The sequence below is a fragment of the Euleptes europaea genome, chromosome 16, assembly GCF_029931775.1.
Source record: "Euleptes europaea isolate rEulEur1 chromosome 16, rEulEur1.hap1, whole genome shotgun sequence".
NCBI classification, from domain to species: Eukaryota; Metazoa; Chordata; class Lepidosauria; order Squamata; family Sphaerodactylidae; genus Euleptes; species Euleptes europaea.
Genome location: NC_079327.1, coordinates 46411852 through 46433707, shown reverse-complemented (window position 1 = coordinate 46433707; position 21856 = coordinate 46411852). Strand labels below are relative to the sequence as shown.

Below are 21856 nucleotides of genomic sequence, written 5' to 3'. Positions count from 1 at the left end.
CATCCCTGTGCTTTTCATAGCAAAGCATAGCATCAGGCTCTAAACATTCACTGAAGATAATGGAAATAAAGAAGCATAGGTCTTTATGTTCTAGTCTAAATGGTTATAAATGTTGCAGTGGTTTAATGGATGACCATTTTTCAAATGGCAAGACTTAATATAGGAGGCTGGCTCTAGGATTCAGTTTAAGGCAATGATTTCCCCTACTGCATAGAACTTTATCTTTTTAATTATATGCGAGCATGAAATTGCAGTACTTGTTTTGTGCTCTCCAGGTGCAAGAGTACAGAGAAGCTTTGGAGGGGATACTAATAAGAAAGAAAAATGGGATTCTTCTGATGCCAGAACTGTATGCGGTGCCTCCAGATAAGGTACTTTTTAAGCTTGAACATGCCCCAAACAGTGCCCTCGTCTGTGGTTATAGCGAACCTGTGTCCTTTCAAACCACACATTGTCAGTTGTTTATAGCTTTTGGTTTTATAAGGTGCTGTAACCTCAAGACACATCAAGGTAAAGATTGTGATAAATAAGCAAGCATAAGAGGAAGAGAGAGATTTGCAGAGAGGCAATAAGGAAATAACCTCTACTCTTCACAAAGGGAAAAATGAGAAGATGTCCACAATGGCGATCATGCCTGGCCACCGAGCTCACTGGACGGCCCTTGTTGAGGTTGTCCCAGCCTTACTTCCTGGGTGTTCTTAATCTCACCAAAAAGAGGGTTTAGTGTTGACTGAGAGTTTTGTAGCCAGGCCAGTATATTTTAAACACAGGCACCATAAGACTTTTAAAAACAGTAGCCACTTATGCAGTTTGGAGCAAGCTGGTTTTGCAGTTTGGAAGAACTCTAAAAGCAGATTTCAAAGATTGGCTGTAAAATTGGAAGTCCGTTACCTGAAGTCCAGTATACGGCATATTTCCATTCCCTGCTTACTATGAGCCTTTCATGTGTTTAAAGGTGCAGCCTGTGTTGTAGCTGTCTAGTCTTACGTGGTCGAGACCACTGGTCAGCCCATCATAACCTAACAGAAATCAGATTACTTGTAAGAGCCATACTGGGTCACACAGAATGACTGCAATGTCAAATGATGATTGGCATATATAGCCCTTTTCAGCAATATCTGTAGAGAGAAGATGCATGTAGGTAAAAGCCAGTGCGTGTAAACAAAATGTGGCCTTGCCCTACCCTTGCCTATATGCAGTTGCTAGAACACGGGCATGACTCTGACATACGTACAGACTGCAATTGGAAACATTTAAAACAGCATTATTTTAAATAATGGGAATGAAAACTGTATGCATGTTTGTACATTATGCATGTTTGTACATGAGTTTGTGCGCATGTGTCCTGCATTCTAGTATCCTTGAGGAGGCGGGGCCAGCTCCTATCTACATGTGTCATCTGAAGAACTTGTGAATGGGCCATCAAAGATCTAGCCCTACCGTTTTAACTATAAATTCATATCCCCATAAACAGAATGCTTTGCTGTGGAGTTGGGTCACACATTCAGCAGCCAGGGAAGTGTTGAAGAATCAGTCTTCATTCTTTGTTTCATTTGTCAGGTGAATGAAGAGTATGAGAATCCTCACACAGTGGACCGTGTTCCAGCTGGGAAGCTGCCTCATCTCTGGGGTCAATCATTATACACCCTCAGTGCCCTCCTAGCAGAGGTAATCTGTGTATTGCCTGCAAAGTGCACTTGTGACCGTCTTCATTATACTTATCCTGTTTGTATCAGCTGTAGACATTAGAATTAGATAATGTTACGTTTATCTGCCCTGGGACCAACACGAAATTTATATTTCTGTGCTTGTCTGCTGCTTGCCACTGCCAGGGGCAGTATTGTGGCCTTTGACTCTTGGTCTGATTCCTCTCTGTCTTTTCCCCCTTTTCTCCGTACAAGGGTTTTTTGGCTGCTGGAGAAATCGATCCTTTAAATAGGAGGTTTTCAACTTCTTTTAAGCCTGATGTTGTAGTTCAAGGTTAGTGATTATTTTTGTGTGTACTTTTTAGTCCTGTAAATGTTAGAGAAAGATAAAGGGCAGATAGGGGAGCAACTAAAATAAAAAGTCTCCATCCAGAGAAAGTCATGCACATGTTGGAAATCTGATGCATACTCCAAGAAGACCCCCCGCAGTGGCATGGGGTCTGTGTGTGCATTTGTTGCCTTCTGTGCCCTGTGAACTGGCTCTGACAGCAATGAGCTTCCTGGGCTTACTGCAGCTCTGTTTGTGCATCAGGATTCCTTCAGGTATTAGGGGATCAGCAGTGTCGAATGTTTCACCTTCGAAGGTGTAGTGCCTCAGGAAATTAGTTCCTTACATTGCTTTCTAATTCTGTTAGAATTGTTTTATCAGTTGTTTTATGCTGTTTGATTGCCCTGTTCTATAGGCTGTAATGTGCTTTGAGTCTCAGCAAGAAAGGTGGACTACAAATAAAGTAAATAAATAAATCATGCTGGTGGTTCTGTTCTGTGCTTAACTTTGTTTTCCTTTTAAATTAATATTGGAATTGTTCCTTTAACTAATTTTCAGTACTGATATACCACCTTTCTTACTCCAAGAAACCACGAAAAGTCATTTGCATCAACATAATTAAAAATGACAATTTTGGGTTTAGCATGGATGGGGTTGAAGCCACAGTGATGGTAAAGGGATTTGTACAGGATCTTGGTAGTTCTTTTCCCATAGTGAGGCTGTGTTAACAAGCCAAAGTCCCCCAAGGTAGTTTTTAAAGAATGCATTTGTGGATTGCACTATTTGTAAAATACATGTTGTGGGGGACTCGCTCACTCATAACTGTCTCTGTGTATCAAAATCAAACTTAAGACATTAGGTCAAAAAGGTTTATTGAAAACTTCTTGTTCTGCATGCCTGCATTCGTGTTTGAATGAGCTTTCTATTGGAGGTACAGATGGGTTCCAGTCTAGCTAAAGGTAGAACTAACACGTTATGTTAGCTTCACTGAAACTTGGGTCTGATTCACACAGAGAGGAAGTTAAGCTGGTAGAGTGTGTGTACCACTTCAGATGGGCAGGGGTGGTTTCCAATGCTGAATATTTGAATTAAAAAACGTATACAGGTAGAAAATTAATGCAGCAGATAGGTAAAACAGTTCCCTCTCCTCACTTTGCTTACAGTTGTAGGGGGTTCTTAACAAAGGGAGCATTCCAGATGCGATTCCCCCACCTGCGGCCTAAAGTGGTGCAGACCATTCTTCTTCCTCAGTGTTCTGCCGCCTTGTTCCCCTGCACATGTGAACCATGCCTTAGCCATTAACAGCTTTAGCTTGATGAGGGTAGGGTAACAATAACTGGGAAGAAAAGAGGAAGAGGAACCAATGGTCCAGTCTCCTGGCTATTTCATGTTGTGCCTATTGGGTCTTATAAGTATTACATTGCTTAATGCAGATCAGTACGTTCCCCTTTTAAATAAATGTTATTGCTGTTTTCACATGTTGGGTAGCCTTTTGTCTTGTCTTCTACACTACCTGCTGTTAAACTATAACAAAATATTTGGAGGAAACAACTGCATACCTTCTAATATCTCAGGCTAGATTATAAATATGATAGCTAAATAAACAGCTTGCTTACTTTAGGCAAACCACACACAAAAAAATTTTTTTACTGGAAGATGCTTGCATAGCACTGTATTTCCTAGAAAGTAATTCTGCTTAAAACAACCAACCATTTTTTTATTTTTCTATTTTTGGGACTCTTGTACAGTAACTATCCTAGCAGAATCCAATGAAATTAAGAAACTGTTGAGACATCATGGAATCAATGTTCAGAGTGTGGCGGACATTAATCCGGTTAGGATGCAGCCAGCACGGATCCTGAGCCACCTGTATGCCAAGCTTGGTATGTGCTGCAATGAATGATCAAATCTTAAATTGCTTCTCTCACTTTTGCCCTCATTTCCCTCTCTTTTCCTGTTATTTACTTCAGCAGTTTTAAACTTGTGTGGCATTTTGCATCATAATTATAGGGAATATGAGCATGTTTTAACAGTGAATCAAAGAGTAAACTGATTTTGTTCTGAAATGGTTAGCACACCTCACAGTTCTATAGGTCTTCCTCTGAAAAAGCATATGAGCCTCCATGCTCTTTGACAGAGAATGTGGCCTCTATGCATCATGTTTGCGACTTGATGGTACTGGCTCATGGAGGAGAGCTGAGCAACAGCTACACACACAGAAGCTCACTCTGTGCTTTGGAATTCCATGTGGATATTTATTGTTATGGTCAAAGACCAGCACAAATATAAAATTCAATCAATCTTCCACAATAAAAGAATTGTATGCTACCATGAGCTAAATACAGACCCTGATTAGTTAAAAAGCCTAAGGATAAATATGTACCTGCTATGAATAAATTGTGTGAACCTATATATGTGTAATTGTTAACCCACTATCTTTCTTGTTAAAGTGATTCTCTTCTTAATAGCCAGATAACAAAATTTTGCCATTACATAAGATACTGAAGCCTCCTTTCAAGTAAGTATTTAATCAGGCCTAACTCTGTAAAGCCTGAAAAATAGTTCACATGCTTCAACCGAGTTAGTAGAGGGGAAATAGTACTTGTTCTAACATCATGTGTGTTGAATGCCACTCTCCTCTGAACTCCTCACAGGCTGTAACCAGCAGACAAAAAGTCTGACCAAAAGTTACCTTGTTTTAGGATTCTACAAAGGCCAACTCCAAATTAAAAAAATATATTTTACAATGATAGTATTGTGCAAAGATGCTTAAAAACACACAAGAAAGCCAATATCATAATTCCAAGTGGATTAATATTAATATTGGCCAAGTCTGGGCAGAATTTGAAAGCAAGGTTTATTTTAACTATGGTAACTTTGTGAATCCAGGGTTCAGCTCGCACGTGGTCATTCAAATCCTGATTGGTGTTGACAGCCGCCTGGGTTCACTGCCTCCACTCTTTCCTCCACCCCCTGACAGGTATTCCAGCCTGCATTATGGTGAGGACGGTGCCCAGGATGCCATAGTTATGTAAAATCATAGTTAAGATTAACTATGGCTAATAAATCAACTTCAGTCATGTTTTCACATCCACATTTGATTTACCCTAACTAACCGTAGTGACTGGAGTGGTTCACAACCAATCGACACTAATAATAGTTAGCTTAATTAAACCATGGTTTTGCGTAATGTCTGAACTGAGCCGTTGTAGCCAGACCGACTCTCCCTGGACAAACAACTGGCTTATAAAGAAATGATAAAATGTTTTTAGAAATGTGATATATTAGTGGCTTTGATATTTTCTTTTGATGGAAAAATGTTTTGTAATTTCATGTTGTATGCCATGTATGAGTGGAAATTAATTTTCACTTTTTTATTTGTTTTAACAGGCCGCAATAAACACATGAAATTGAGTGGGAGACCTTACCGACATATTGGTGTCCTGGGAACATCTAAGCTTTATGTTATAAGAAATCAAATATTTACTTTTACTCCTCAGGTGAGTTTGTTAAGCAAACAAAAAAAAATTCCTGGTTTGCTGATTGTTAGTAATATGCTTGCTTTTCACATGGCCTTCTCCTGTAGGCAGAGCTGATAAAAATTTGTACTTTGTTTTAGCTCTTTATACAACTGGTTGATCATAAAACAGGAACACTGATAAGGTCATCTTCTCCCCATGAAGGAAAACTTACCCTTGCTAATGGCACAGGCTAGAAATTGGGCAGCGAGCCATTGCTGGACATTCCTTTCCTGAAGGCTAATTAGAAGATCAATATAGCCCCAGCAAAGCTTGAAAGCATAATGAAGCTATTACATTTTCTGTTAATTAGTTCAGTTGAGACTCTAATTCCAGCTGTTCTTAGGTGCAACCACCCAAAGGTTTTGAGAAATAACTTCATAAGAGTTGTATGAAAGATCAAAAATGTTGATACTGAATGTATAGAAATTGTTTTTTTCCCTTTTTTCCCCCCTCTATATGCCTTTTGGAGTACCCTAAATTTCTAACAGAGAAAATTGCCTTGCAGTGGCTTCAATAAATAAAATATTCCAACTGAATGTTATAATAATTTGCTTTCAGTGGGCTAGAGACATCAGCCTCTCTTCATTCATTAATCACGCTGCAGTTCAAAAATGATGACGCAAAGCTCATCTGCAGTGCAACATAGAGCCATGGCTCATATGTAAAGCAGTGCAATGCTGAAACAGTGCGGTATAGAGGGTGTGTGCATGCCCCTCCCACCGAACATTCAAAAAAATTGCCTTGTGAACTATGTGAGCACTCAGTCGTATACCCTTGACCAGAGAACAGTACACTCCTTCCATCTGGAATAGTCCACCGAGCGCGCGGCTTCGGGAGGGACACACACGGAGCGGGGAGGGAGGGAGGGGGCACCCCCCTAGCCAGCCAGATCAGCTGAATCAACCTGCGATCAATGTCACAGCCAGATCACCCTCACATCCATGAGCATTCAGTCATGAGACCTAGTTTGTTTTTTGAGGGGTTAGCTTTGCACAAACCAGGCCTCCTTTGCAATGAAGAGCTCACATGAAGGACCTGGTTCACACTGGAGGCTGCCTGAATGGTGACAGGGAGGAGACCAGGCCCACTCTTGCACCATTGCCATTCCAGGATAAATGTCTGGACACAGCTGAGCACATGTGTAAGCTCTCCGAAATTAATGGATTTAGGCATGCTTAACTCTTTGTTGGATTGCACTCTTAATGCTTGAGGTATCTGTTCTGGGAAGAAGTATCCAGAAATTCTTCTTGTATTTTCTCACACACTTGTGTGGTTGGCATTGGCAATTTAGCTTTGTGGACAAGTAATTTCATCCTGTGCTGTATAACGTGCATCAGAATGACCCTTGAAACTGTAATGTTACACTGGCCTTGCATGCACTGTGTGTTTAAGTTAAGGCCTTCTGTCGAGAAGTAGATGCATAACAGTTTTCTTTGCCTTTCAGTTTACAGATCAGCATCACTTCTATTTGGCCTTAGACAATCGGATGGTTGTGGAGATGCTTCGAACAGAACTGGCTTATCTTACCTCCTGCTGGAGGATGACTGGGAGGCCAACTCTTACATTTCCAATTACCAACACGATGCTCAGTCAGTAACCTTGATTACTTAAACAAACTAAACACTACAGCTTTGTTCTAGTTAAGCTTCTGAATTTGTGCTGTTCTCAATAACGGTGTTTTCTTTTTTGTTTCTCATACACCGTCTATTAAAGGATGGAGAAATAAATTGCTATTTTAATAAATTATTTAATAAATTATTATTTACTGTCATGGGCCCTGCCTTGGGAGCTGAGGACTTGGAGGACTCTGAAGCTGAAGTGGAGGAACAGGTTGCCTCTGGGCCCTCAGTACCTCCATTGCAGCCAGTAGCACAGGAGCCAGAAACAACTCAGCAGGAACCACAGCTAGGCAGGGAGACAAGCTACTCTTCCCCCAGTCCCTGCAGTGGAAGCTGAGAATGGCAGCCCTCCAAGCTCACCTGAACCTGATAGGTGTATCAGGACTCGGCAGCGTGTGGTTCTGCAAGGTAGAAGGAGAAGTGCTGGCTTGGAGAGGCTAAGCAGACAGAGAACTGGTGCTGAGTCGTTTCAGGATGAAGCCTAACCTGGAAGTGCACTGACTGATAAAGGCAGTTCAGGCGTGCTTTCACTTTGCGGAAGCAATCGTGCAGTTTCTCTGTGTTCCAGCTACCGCTCATGATTAATCTCTCCGGCTGTTGACTCCTGCCTGCTTTGACGACGCCTCCGACTTTTGACCTCAGTAGACAGCATAACCTTCGTCACCTGTTCTGAAAGAGGCTAGATACCTCCCGCACGTCTGAGGACTGCGGGCACCGGCCGGCCCTTGGCCTATGCCGGCACAACCACTTTTCAAGATGAGTCCGGTGACGACCAACAGAATTTATTCCAGCACAAGCTTTTGTGAGTCAGAACTCTGAGAATCATATGCAGGAAGTATACCTCCATAATGTTGATGCGTATGTGTTCACCACAGAAAGTTGGTGGTGGAGTATGAGTTTGAATATGTTGAATATCAATTCTGTGATGAGTATTAACCTTGTGGGTTGAGTTTGATTCACAAAAACGTACATCGAATAAATTCTGTTGGTCTGTAAAGTGCTGGACTCCCATTTTGTTTTGCTGCTACAGACCAATTTGCTTTTTCATCTATAATTTTGAGTATAATAATGAGTTTTATTTTCTTTAAGAACTGGGTATTAGCTTGGCTTTAAAAGGCTTTTTGTAGCACTCTAGAACTCTGCAGTACTCAAGTACAGATTCTGTTATTACATTTTAAAGAAGGTTTTTTGTGTTTCGATGGAAAAGTACATTGCTGTGAAAGATACTTTGAAATCTGAATGGATAAATAACATTTTATATGGCATAATTGTCCACTTTATAATGATGCTTACAAAAGTCTCTACAGCAGCAGATCCCCACAGGGATCTCATTAAATCCAGTGTGTTCTTCTGATGCACTCAGTTGCTGAGGCTTCTATGGAAACCTTTAGCTTGCATAGTGCAAGGGATTGCATTAAATCAGACTGAAGGTACAAAATGCAGGAATCCTCATATTATTCTTGTAATGAACAACCACCACTTAATAGATTTAATTCTAAAATTGGACAAACTAGACAAAAATGATGTTTACATAAGGGTTAACGCAAAATACCCCTTTATGATGTACAGACATATCCTTTGCATTTTTCTTTAGAGGTACATTCTGTTGAATTCTAGGGGTCTTGCTTTTCCCTCTATCCATCTTTAGCCTACATAAACAGAAAATTCAAACCAGCAGTCAGTTCAAATTAGGTGATTTTTTTTAAAATTCCCATTTCAAGATATTTTCAGTTGAGTTTATAAATAAAGTTATTGCTAAGATATGAATTCATTTTCTTTCTTTTTAGTTAATGATGGTTCTGACATTGATCCAGCAATTCTTGCCACCGTACGAAAACTTGGGGATGGATACTTTGGAGGAGCTAGGTACAAACTTTCACTTATACAACATTACATTATTTCTTTTAGTTTATTTAAGCTCGTCAAGAAGAGGAGAAAACAACAGCACTACTGAACTGCATTGAATGTATGCTGTTTGTTTCAGTCAGTTTGAGAAATACAGATAACAGTTTGCAGCTCAATAAAGCTTTTTCTAATTAAGCCAGTTGTTGCATTTTTTATTTCATTAATTTATTTAATATATTAATATCCTGCTTTTTCCCCAATCAGCAGAACACAGCGTGGCTTACCTCAAATTAAAAAATAAAAACTGTGTCACATCTACAAAAGTATAAGTAAAAGGAAGCAAACCATAACCTCCTTTTTGGCTCTGGCCCTGGCCTGGTGGAATGCCATTATGGCCAGAGACATTCTGTCCCTGGGCAGTTCCGTAGGGCCTGTAAAACTGAGTTGTTCCACCAGGCATATGGTTGAGGACAGTGACGGTCTTCCATCTGGCTGGCCTCCCCTCCTTGCTCCGTCTCTGCTATACTCCCGCAAATTGGCACCTGGTTTTTATCTTTGTAAATGTTATATATTGTATGGATGATTTTTAACTGTTTTAAAAGGAACTGGACCAGAATTATGTGGCATAATAATAATAATAATGATAATGATAACGATGATGATGATGGGCCACCAAAGCACATTGGAAAAGATCCACTTTACAGAGCCTCCAAAATCTGTGCAAGGTTGGGATCCTCCTCACCTCCTTGGAAACCCAGTTTGACAGCACAGATGCAGGCACCAAGAAAATGTCAGCCTAAGCAACAACTGTTCTTACTGAACTGTGTGGATCCTGCTGAGGTTGTGCTTGTGGTGGTGGTTTCCTACCCTGAGGCATGGGTCTCTCCTTGCATCAGGGGAAGGTTCGTAAGTTGAACAAAAGCACCTCTACTGGCAGAACAGATCTGCTGGGTCCGGCCTTAAATATTTAGTCCCACTGGTAATGACCTTTAAGATTCTGCAAGATTCAAGCCTGTAGCATAGCATTCTTGAGGAAACACATACGTTTACCCTGTAGCCTCATGCATTATTTTTTCACATGCATATACTTTGTGCTTGGGGGTAAATAAGGGACAGTAACATAACTAAAATACAGGTGTATGTTTTGGTGTTGGTGTGCATGTCAGGAAGCTTCCTTTGTGTTCTCTATGAAGCCCTGTCAAACCATGCTCGTGTTTTTTTAGAAACCTTGAGGAAGTTGGGGATGCCCCAGGGAAGATGGGGATGACACAAAGTAGATTAACCTAAAATGAAGAAGTGTTGGTGATTCATGAAATTGAAGCTTCCCTTCTCAGTTTCAAAATACTATTGTTGCAATAACAAAGAACTGTCTTGCTGGACCAGAGTATAGTCTGACAGGTTTTCTGTAGCGGTGCTCTTTTAGATGCCTCTGGGAAGCTCATTGGGTATGTTAGGGATAGTTGTCCCTGTTGTTTGCTTTCACCCTGTAATCATCAGAGGAATGCTCTTTGTGAGGCCATTTGGCTATTATGGGAATAGTCCTTCCTTCATGAATTTGTATAAACAATAAGAATCAGAAGCACCTTCTGCTGACTAGCAACTGTGGACCATGGTGGTCTTTAGTATTATACAATAAACACACATATTGTTTTTCTCCCTTCTTCCCCATGTGATTCTTCAGGGTGAAGTTGGGCAAACTTTCAGATTTTCTTACCACTTCGTTCTATACAAACCTAAGCTTCCTGGATCCAGGTTGTAATGGAAAACTGTTTGATGATTTGAATGAAGGCTATTCTAGTCCTGAAAGTGGCTATGAACTAGAAGATTATACAGACTTTGGTGACAAAGGTAATCCGTTTTCCATTTTTACTTTTTTCCCATTTAAATGGTATTGTTTCTATTTGTATCCAAAACTGTCAAAGTCAACACATCACAACACAGTCCTGTGTTATGAGTAGGGTTGCCAACCTCCAGGTAGGGCCTGGGGATCTCCCAGTAGTACAACTGACCTCCCCATAACTGAGATCAGTTCCCGTGGTGAAAAAGGCAGCTTTGGCAAGTTGGCTCTGTTATAACCTGCTGAGGTCCCCAAACTCAACTCCACCCACCCCCCAAATCTCCAAGTGTTTACCATCCCAGAGCTAGCAAACCTAGGTATGAGGCAAGGTACTTGGACTCATGCTGCAAGAGGGTATTTCATAAGAGTAGACTCAGGAAAGGGAAACTGGGAAAGTGAACATATGAATTTGGCTTACACCATCAGATTGTTGGTTCATTTAGTCTGCTATTGCCCTCTGCAGATGACGGTAGCACTCCAGTATTTCCCCCAAAGGTCTTTCTGAGCCCTGGTACTTGCTTTCATTTAAGTAGAATTAGCAGAGATACCCTGGATCTTTTGCACCTGGATCCTTCTGCAAGCAAAGTATAAAACAGTGCATGTGCTATGGCATTTTCCAAGTGCTGTCCAAGGACTTGGGTAGGAGGCATATTGAGCCATTTTGATTATTTTGCACTTGGATAGTACATAACATCTTTCTAGATTCTGCCTAGATAAAATTTTGAATTGTTTTCCTTTGCATGTCTTTTGACAGAATTCCAAGATGAGCTGGACCAGTATATACACAGTATATTGCAGAGCACAGCTCTTAAATCCTATCTGCCTCCAATCTCAAAAGCCTCCAGTTCACCCCATGTGTTTAGTGCTGCTCATTCCACCAGAGAAATACTGTCAATCATGGCCAAGGCAAAGGGCTTGGAGATTCCAAGTGAGTTTTTACAGCATTTTACATTTCTGTCTTTTCACAAATGGAATGCCCATAAATGTCAAATTCTGTTGTTTGAAAAAAGATGATTTGACAGCTGTTGGCCCAAACTTATAAGGAAGTAACAAGTTGGTCTGAGGAATCCCAGAACAGTTGTGGTATTAAGCCCACAAAATAATGTGTCATTTTACGGTAATCATACAATTAACTTGTTGCTGTAGCTAACTTGTATGATCAAAATGGACAATATGACAGCATGTACAAATTGGCCAATTTGCTTCAAATTTCTGTAATTGTAGTTGTTAGTAAGAAGCAGCACATTATGACCATATGTACCAAGTCAGGCAGAGGAATCAAAGTTGCAGCAGAGCATATCTGTAAATAGTGAATCTTTGCACAGTTAGACTGTAAAAAAAACACAATAAAAAACAATCTGATAAAGATGATGGCAGAGCAGCGAGATAATTACCAGGATGAAATGTTTGTTCAAATGTCTTATTACTGGAAGCATAGGATATGATGATAAGGAAATTTGTGAAAAAACTGATTTTAGTGCTAAAACTTCCGGAAGTAGAATAGAAAGTGGTTCAGAGTTTGGTATTAAGTGTAACCTACTAGTGGGAATATAGTGGAATATTGAGGCACCGGGTTGGCACAGGGACCTCCTGAGGGGCCAAGGACACCTAGAAGGACAGACCAGACGGCATGGGGCCCAGGGGGAGAAAGAGGGAAGAAGCCAGAACGATCCGTGGGCTGAGTGTGGCCAGGAGTTCCGATGGCTTGCTGAGGCTGGTTGGCTCTCGCGGTGGTGGTAAGTAGAAAAGGCACACCTTTAGGGCTTAGGCAGGACTGGGTCCTGTTGATCTTAAGGAAGTGATCTTAAGGAAGTGGTCCTGCACAGTTGGGAGGCACTGAACTGAAAGGGAGCAAGAGATCGCTAGGAGCAGGCAGCATGGGGGCAGGGATGCTTTACCTTTTCAACGTGGTACTTTATTATCCCTCCAAAACCGTTTTCCCTGAAAAACAATGGCTGTTATGCTTAGTTAAATGAATACCTGTTTCTCTAAAGGCACATTTTGATTCCTAAAGGCCATTCCGTTCTTACACTAGCTTTTCTGTCTACTCAGAATGGCCTGGTTTCTTTGTTTTTCAGGTGTTTCAATGTCTTTGCCTACAAAGGTTTTAAACACACACCGGAAATCTTTGAACCTTGTTGACTCTCCACATCCAGTGAAGGACAAAGTAAGTTTCCCTAATGTTTACATGTGGAAGGTGTAGTGATTTATCTTTTAATCACTGGAAGAAGAAAAGTTGCTTTTCAGCTCTTAGTTAAATTAGGGAAACAAATGTGTTCCATTTTAAGTGTGCAGACTCTGTTGGCTTAGAATTGCTTGTCCCACAGCTGTATCACCTTGTGGTCAGAAAGCTGTGGGAAGAGCGTTAATACAAACCTTGCAGATTTTCTCTTCTGTTGCTGCAGAACTGATCGACTGATCAGCTTCTGCAGAGGCACCACATCTGTCTCTGAAAGGAGAGAATAGATCTGGGGGATATTAATTGCTTTCATACAAGCCAGTGGATAGATATTACAGTACAATCCTAACAGTACTGTGTGTGTGTGGGTAAAGTGCCCTCAAGTCGCAGCCGACTTATGGCAACCCCTTATGGGGTTTTCAAGGCAAGAGACTAACAGAGGTGGTTTGCCAGTGCCTTCCTCTGTATAGCAACCCTGGACTTCCTTGGTGGTCTCCCATCCAAATACTAACTAGGGCTGACCCTGCTTAACAGTACTGTAGCAGTTACATTATGCCTACCTAAGGCCAGAAGGATTGCTTTCTAAGTTCCTACAGAATTGCTCAGTGGTGCACTCAGGTTGTTTATTCTGGGTCTTCAAGACAGAACAGCACAGTCCCAATTCAGATAAGAATGATTTAAGTCTATATTGTAATCTTTTCCCATTCTTTGTGGAGTAAGATACCATTGTCTCTTTCTCTAGGGAGCCCCGTCCTGTTTATACATGAGCTTAACATTCTCTTTAGTTTAAAACCAGCTTGCAATATGGGGAGAAATGGAAAGGCCCCACTACACATGTTTCAAGCCTGCCATGTTGGTTAAATTCAAAGGGTGTTTTAGAGGGCTAAACAAATATCGCTTAACTTATTTACTGAAATCCTAGAAGAGAGCTTGTGCATTAAGCAGAATAAAAGCATGTGTGTTTTTCTGTTCAGTGTTGTGGATACAGGCATGTAGCAATTCTAAACCCTTATGAAATTGCACCAGAATAGAAGCATGTGTGTTTTTCTGTTCAGTGTTGTGGATACAGGCACGTAGCAATGCTAAACCCTTATGAAACTGCACCAAGTAGTAGTAGATTCTACAGGAAACTTTTTCAGTGTAAAGTGATTTTCAAGGAGCCCAAACATCTACTCAGAACCCCCACCAATCTAAGTTTGCCTTTATTGTCCCAGTTCATTGTATGTACATGCAGATTGTGACTGCAGCTTCAGGGATTTTTTGTTTGTTTGAAAATAGGCCTTTTAGCATCAGTGACTGTGCTCACTGGCTAGTCAGATTTCACCATGGTATCAGATTTCACCAGATATCACTAGGACAAATAAAGCTTCTTCGGGCCTCTTTGTTCTCAGTGATATCATCATGTAACCACATCTGATTCACTGTGTGACACTGTAACTAGGAAAAAGAAAGGTTGTTTTGAATAGGTGCTGAATCTTCAGCTGGGGCTTGCCAGAGCTTCATGGCAGAGCAGTGTCATCAGAATGCCGAATATGGGGTGTGTCGTGTGCGTGCATCTTTAACATACAGACACAATCACTCTGTGCTGTTATTTTCTTTGTATTATGTTTAGGCTATTGTGTTTCTGATGAACCCCGTGGTGCAGAGTGGTAAGCTGCAGTACTGCAGTCCAAGCTCTGCTCACGACCCGAGTTCGATCCCAACGGAAGTTAGTTTCAGGTAGCCGGCTCAAGGTTGACTCAGCCTTCCATCCTTCCGAGGTCGGTCAAATGAGGACCCAGCTTGCTGGGGGTAAAGGGAAGATGACTGGGGAAGACACTGGCAAACCACCCCACAAACAAAGTCTGCCTAGTAAATGTTGAGATGTGACATCACCCCTTGGGTCTGGTTCTTGCACAGGGGACCTTTACCTTTTTATTGTGTTTCTAGTTTCCAATAAAATATCTGTTTGAAATTCTCATCATTAACTCAAACAGCTGTAATTTAAGTTATGATTTCTACAAAGGGATTTTTAAAAGTTGAAATTCCTGTTTTATGCTCTTCTATCTGAATCTGACCTCCCTCTTAAAGAAAGTTGAAATAGGCTTTCCAATGACGGGGGACTGGGAGGCCGGCCTGCAGTGACCCGAGTTGGGGCTCGCCTGTGTGTGGCCCTTCCCTTAAGCCATTCCCTTAAGCTTGCAAGTTGACGGGAAGGGGCTGTGGCTCAATGATAGAGCATCTGCTTGGCATGCAGAAGGTCCCAGGTTCAATCCCTGGCATCTCCAGTTAAAGGGACTAGATGGGTAGGTGATGTGAAAGACCCCTGCCTGGAGAGCTGCTGCCTGTCTGAGTAGACAATACTGACTTTAATGGACCAAGGGTCTGATTCAGTATAAGGCAGCTTCATATGTTCATATATGTACTGTGTCCCTCACATTCTCCAGGAAGCAATCTTGGCTAATGAGTTACAGAGCAGCCATCCATGTCCAGGCCCTTTTGATTTTTGTTTGATGTTTGCCTTTGATTAGCAGGAGCCGGAGGCGGTTCTTCAGTTGCCCAAAGATGATCATGGTGATTTGGACTGTGAGAAGTTAGTTGGGCAGCTCAAGGAATGTCCCAGTTTACATGACCAGGCAGACATATTATACATCTTGTACCTAATAAAGTAAGTTGCCTAGCATTTTTAGAGCTGATGCTGGTTTTATTTTGTTCAAGAGTGACATTTACAGGTATTCCAAATTCCCCATGCTAATGTCACACAAGATTCTTGCCCTCCAGCACCCTGATGGCCACAAGAGCCCTCCCTTTTCTGTATTATTCACGTATGAATAGGAGCAATCTGCATTTGCACAAAGCTGTGTTCAGATATTGCCATTTCCACATGTAAGTGGAAAGGGCTCAGCGTGTATTGGTCCTTGAGATTACAATAATATAATAAGGTTTTTATTTCTAGTTCTATTGCCTTTTCACGCCTCTGCTAACCGTTGTGAGGGCCCCCTTCCATATGGTTTCAAGCCAGAAATTCCTTGTTAATTTTGACCATTTCATCTGTTACAGTACAAGGCACAGTTAGCTACTGTTATTCCCCATATGCTTCTATTTTAGGACTCGAGGCTGCATTCACGCAAAGATCTTTTGAGCATGAATGGAGTAAACACACAAGTGCCGGCTTAAGACTGAGGGAATGAGTCATGCATTTGACTTCACTGAATTGCTCATGTGCCTAAATCAAGAACTGCCTTGCTGGGGTGTTCAAAGGGGCTGTGGGAGGTTAAATGTCAAAAACCTATTAATGTGGACTCAAACTTGGGTGCTCATGTGACTTTAAAAATTACAGCATTTAGTGCTGAACTTCAGGCAGGAACTTTTGTATACTTTCAGCTATTCCTTCCTTCCCCCCACCCCAAATCTAGATACATAGCTGCATCTTTTTAAACGACAGTAACTATTGGTGTGACCTTTTTCTTATTTTAAGAGGCCTTGACTGGGAAACGCGGCTCCATGGCCAGTGTGGAATCACCGTTCATTGTCTTTTGAGTGAGCTCTACAGCAAAGCAGGCCTGAACCAAGAATGGGGCTTGATCCGCTACATCTCTGGCATCCTCAGGAAACGAGTGGAGGTCTTGGCTGAGGTACAAAACAAATTAGATATCTTAGTCTGTATTGAAGAAAAGATTCCTTGGTTACAAAACGTGTGTATGTTTACTGTGGATTGCTAATCAATGCCAGACCTTTTTTTTTTTTTAATGCCGGTATTATGTTCTTCCCTGGGGCTGCCAGTGGATTCTCCTCCAGGCCACCAATGGGTCCATACTCACTTACCTTTAGCAAATCTGTAACACAGTCTCTCAGGGCAGACATAACATTTTAAGTACAGTATAGAATGAGAGTTGCAACCACTTTGCTTGAGGCCTAAAAAAAGTGCCTTGGGATGCAGTGAATGTGTGCTTTAGCCACTTCAGTCATACTTAGAATGTGATACCTGTCTTTATGCTGGAGTCTACGAGTACCCAATGCTACACAGAGAGTTGCCCAGTGATAAAATTAAGTCCTTTACTGGGTCCCATTTGTTACCAATTGAGAAATGACGGGTAGCTGATTTTCACCATACTCTGGATTGCCTACCTGTACTAGGGTAGAATTAAAGCTCTTCCTCTTGTTTATCTCAGGTTGATTGGGAAAAGGAAGACATAATCAGTGCAATCTTAAACACCCTTCTAAGACCATTGACTTTGTTTGACTTAGAAGGGTGTAACTCTGCTTAGAGTGGCACTGATCATCTCCTTTAGGTGAGCGATGAGCACTAGGGTGCACAAGAAGCCCAATGTCAGGAGGCTTCTTATCTCCTGCAAAGCATGCCAAACCAGTCTTTTTGAAAAAGGAGACACAATTTGTGTGTGTGTGTGAGTAGTTTTTTCGAGGCTCTCACTTGAATGCACATCTGCACCAGTACAGCAAGGTTTAGAAAGTATTTTACAGAATCCAGTCCCTCTACACCCCTGGTGGTAGAGCAACATGGTAAAAGGGAGGAATGGCCTGAATGATGAATAAATAGATGGGTGGGTGGCTGCTGATTCACCAGCCCATTTTCTTTTGGCGTGTCTTTACCGTTGAACGTGGCTAGTGGCTGTTGGTACCTTTGAACGTGGCTAGTGGCTGTTGATAATGGCAAATCTTCTCATTTTGACTTGCAGGTGTATTTTATGAGAGCACAGATTGCTTTTGTGAATAAACTTCCAGAAATGTTGAACAGTGAATGGTTATGTTCGACTTCCTTTTGGGGTATTCCCCTTCTAATGCAACTTCCAAAGTATTTCTGTCACCTGACAATACCAAAGCTCAGAAGAGCTTTTACTTTGGCAAGAATGACTGCCCTCCCTTCAGCGGTTTTGGAGGGCGGATATAAAAAAGTGCCATACTTAAATAGAACTTAAATAGATGCTCACATGACAAAGTTGAAACTATCGAACATGTGATCATGGAGTGTCCTATATTTAATGACCAGAGGACCAGTTTAATTATTCCTTTATTTAAAAATTTGGAACTGTCCAGTAAGGCATTTGGCAGTATGAAGGCGCAGGTGACATGGCTACTGTCAAATACAAATGATTCTGTTTCTCTGTCTGTGGCAAAATTTATAGGGGCAATAATTAAATACCAAAAGAATAACATTAAGGCATTTTAATTCCTTTATTTTCTGCTCAAGGGTATAACTGTATGAGCAGTACTAGATAGAAGAAGTAGAAGAAGCACAGTGAATGGGCCAAATGGCTCTGAACAAGAAATACAAAAATAAAATAAAATTCATGCAGGGGCTGTCAAGTTTGATAAATATTTTTTCCCATTGCACCCATCTCTTTTTTTCCCTTGTTTTGGCCATTGATGTCGTCGCCCTTTCTTCTGGACTCGTGAATGGCTCTGATCCAGCCATAGTCACAGAAATGGAGTTTAGGGTTGCCAGTCTCCAGGTGAAGATTGGAGATCTGGGATTGCAACTGATCTCCAGTTGACAGAGGCCAGTTCACCTGGAGCAAATGGCCGCTTTGGAAGGTGGACTCTATGACATTATACCCCATTGAAATCTTTCCCCTCCCCAAATCCTGCCTCTTCAGACTCCTCTCCCAAAATCTCCAGGTGTTTTCCAACCTGGAGCTGGCAACCCTAATGGAGCTAGTTGTACCAAATCAAGCCACCAGTTCTTATAGCTGCAGCTCTCCAGGTGCCAGACTGCAGTACTTCGTTGTGTTTCTTTCATAAGGAACTTCACTCCAGACATAGTCGCGAGTTTAAAAGTTTTATTAAGAAAGTTAGCGAGTTCAGTAAGTCCATAGAAACATAAGGCTAGAATACAGACATGAGGAAATACCGGTACATTTATAGGGTACATACAATAGGATTGATTAGGTTCAGGGCATAATCAAAAGGACGAGGTGCGGCAGAGTTGTCTTGATGGCTCAGATACAAGGAAACAATACGGAAGGTAACTGCCGGGAACTACTCAATGGGAAACCCATACATGAAACTAATGCGTGAAATAGCTAGGTGATTTCCAGGGCTCCCAGGCATTGTTCCGCGGGACCTGGTAACACACTAACGATTAGCCGGGCAGGTCTCCATTGAGGTGGACATGCCGGGGGGTGGGGAGGGGCAGAGGCAGAAAGCCAGAAAGCCTTAGCTGACACCAGGCTCTCAAGCAGAGGCAGATATCTTCTAATAATTTAATCATAGCCTAATCCTGAGAAGACGGGAGTGCTACTGGTGAGCAGTAGGTCTGACCGGAGATTTAAGGTGTCTCCCGTTCTGGATGGGGTTGCGCTCCCCTTGAAGGAACAGGTCCATAGTCTGGGGGTGCTCTTGGATGCAGGCCTACTGCTGGACAAGCAGGTGGCACCTGTGGCCAGGAATGCCTTTTGCTAACTTCAACTGGTTAGCCAGCTGTGACCCTTCCTGGGCAGGAAAGGTCTGGCCACTGTGGTGTATGCCCTGGTTACATCTAGATTAGGTTACTGCAGTGTGCCCTCTGTGGAGCTGCCGTTGCGAAGTGTTCAGAAACTTCAATTGGTACAGAGTGCAGCAGCCAGGGTGTTGACTGGAGTCGGTCATAGAGACCACATCACTGCAGTTTTGGCCCCTCTACACTGGCTCCAAATTGGTTTCTGGGCACAAGTCAAGGCGCTGGTGTTGACATTCAAAACCCTACCTGCCTAGTACCTTACTAACCTGCCTGATCACTATGGTTATCATCGGAGACCCTGCTTTGGGTGCTCCCATCTTCTGATATTAGGCAGGTAGAATTTACGATGGCGCCGGGGCACTTACATGCATGGGTGCCAGCACAGCCATGCACACCAGCGCACCTTTGGTGGAGGGGCTTGCACCCGTGCCCAAGGGGGCATGCCAGGGGGCGGGGCTGACATTAGTCAGCTCCTTGAACCCTTTTGGCATGGGAATCCCCACATTTGCTGGCTCAAACTTACAATGGCGAAAACATAGGCGCAGCCCATTGAGCTGCAACAAGCATTTCCATGGGGGTTCCATGATGCATCTCCCCCTTCCAGATTATGCTGTTAGTCATGTGAAACAGCACTCAGGTACCCCAAGGTAGCTGTTGCAGGTAGACATTCTCATTGCAATGTAGATTATACCTCTGTTCTTTCCCTCTCGTGCAAAACTTGTAGAGTAAATGGGAAGTGTGCTAGATGCCCCACATTGTAATGTGAATGTAGATCTAGATGCATGAACATTCTTTCTACATGTCTGATTCCCAGTCCAGCAAGGAAATTTGCATCTGGAGCCTGTTTTCCCTGCTGGATGTGGACACTTTTGCTAATGCCTCAAGAATGTGAAGCAACTATTTTAATATTTAAAACAGACTATGCTGATAGTTTACAGATTGGTCTCTTCCCTATTGTAGGCCTGCACAGACCTTCTGTCACACCAGAAGCAACTTACAGTGGGTCTTCCCCCTGAGCCACGCGAAAAAACAATCACGGCGTAAGTGTATCTGCCTCATGCTACAGCATTACTTAAAACTTTAGAGAATTTTTCTTGTGGCTTCTTCTGACACACTGTGAAATATGGGATTCAGGATGAATAACGTGGACTTACCCTGCTGAGTAGTTTGGTGTATGTTGGATGAGAAATATTAAGTATACAAAATTTTGACCAACGCAGTAGAGATGCAGGGAAATAGTGGTAAGAAAGACATGGGCCATCTTTGCAAGCCTGGCCCCTGGCAAATGGTTAGGTTGGTCTAGGATCAAGAATAGCATGTTGAGGAGCCAGGGTGGAAGGAATTTGGTGGGCCAGCGGGGAAACCTCAACAATAGGGCTTGACTGTTGAAAAAAACCACTTGGGTGGACAGGGGCTCGTGCTTTACCCGGCCAGGGCAGGAGGGAAGGGGGACAGAGTCCAAGAGAGCCCAGCCTGAGCTGAATGTTCATGACCATATTTCAAAAGTAAAAAGGTCAGTTTAAAGACTCATGAAGTTGTATTTGTAGGATGGAAGGGAGGGAGGACTCTGGTGGTGGGACTTGGATACTTGCTGACAAAAATATTTGGTTTGCAGTCTCTAATTACTGTTTCCCTATTTTTAGTCCTTTGCCACCTGAACAGCTTATTCAACTTATCTACGAAGCCAGCGGAGAAGACATTAGCATTGCTGTTCTTACACAGGTAATATAGAAAGAGGCTTAATCTACCTTGTAGTACATATTTCGCTTGTCTCGTCATGTCACAGTTCTCATAATTGTGGATGAAGGCCTATAAAATCCATTTTCTTTGTTCCTTTCCTCATGATAGGAAATAATGGTGTATCTGGCCATGTATGTCCGGTCACAGCCCAGTCTCTTTGCAGAGATGCTCAGACTCCGCATTGGTCTCATCATTCAAGTGATGGCCACAGAACTGGCTCGCAGTTTGAATTGTTCTGGTGAGATCCATTTTACCACAACCTAGTAATGAAATAGATGTAGACCACAACCAATATCCTATTTATGGACAAAATGTAAGAAAGATCATAGAAACTGAGGAAAAGTAGAAGAGGATGATATGGGGGGTATAAGAAGAAGTTGTGAGCAGATTAAGAAGAAGAAGAGAGGGAATTGCAGATAAGAGGGAAGAGATAAGGACATTTTAAGTTGGGACTGAAAAAAATTGTGTAGCAGCTGAGGAAGAACTTGGGGGAAGTTTCTGTTTCTTTAAGCTGTAGATTCTGTTGCTGATTGCTGATTTTATGAATGCTTGCTGATTTTATGGCTGATTACATCATATCTCTGCTGGCTGTTTAGTAGCTGTTACTATTTTCATTCTTGGCTGCCATTTTCATAGAATGATAGAGTTGGAAGGGACCACCAGGGCCATCAAGTCCAACCCCCTGCACAATGCAGGAAATTCACA

General features: G+C 42.1%; 1 protein-coding gene across 6 annotated transcripts in view; it reads left to right on the top strand.

The window, feature by feature from the left end:
• The window catches only part of PHKA2 (phosphorylase kinase regulatory subunit alpha 2), a 74030-nt gene that overhangs the window by 19262 nt on the left and 32912 nt on the right, over nt 1–21856 (top strand). For 4 of the 6 annotated variants that reach the window (XM_056861882.1, XM_056861881.1, XM_056861879.1 and 1 more), the window contains exons 11-25: nt 276–371; nt 1561–1668; nt 1902–1980; nt 3723–3857; nt 5365–5474; nt 6940–7084; nt 8902–8980; nt 10641–10807; nt 11551–11724; nt 12875–12963; nt 15486–15622; nt 16433–16589; nt 20372–20451; nt 21055–21133; nt 21260–21389. In XM_056861882.1, the coding sequence (XP_056717860.1) occupies nt 276–371; nt 1561–1668; nt 1902–1980; nt 3723–3857; nt 5365–5474; nt 6940–7084; nt 8902–8980; nt 10641–10807; nt 11551–11724; nt 12875–12963; nt 15486–15622; nt 16433–16589; nt 20372–20451; nt 21055–21133; nt 21260–21389 (1765 nt within the window). The remainder of the gene's footprint in view (nt 1–275; nt 372–1560; nt 1669–1901; nt 1981–3722; nt 3858–5364; nt 5475–6939; nt 7085–8901; nt 8981–10640; nt 10808–11550; nt 11725–12874; nt 12964–15485; nt 15623–16432; nt 16590–20371; nt 20452–21054; nt 21134–21259; nt 21390–21856) is intronic. The other 2 variants (XM_056861880.1, XM_056861883.1) reach the window with 2 other exon arrangements.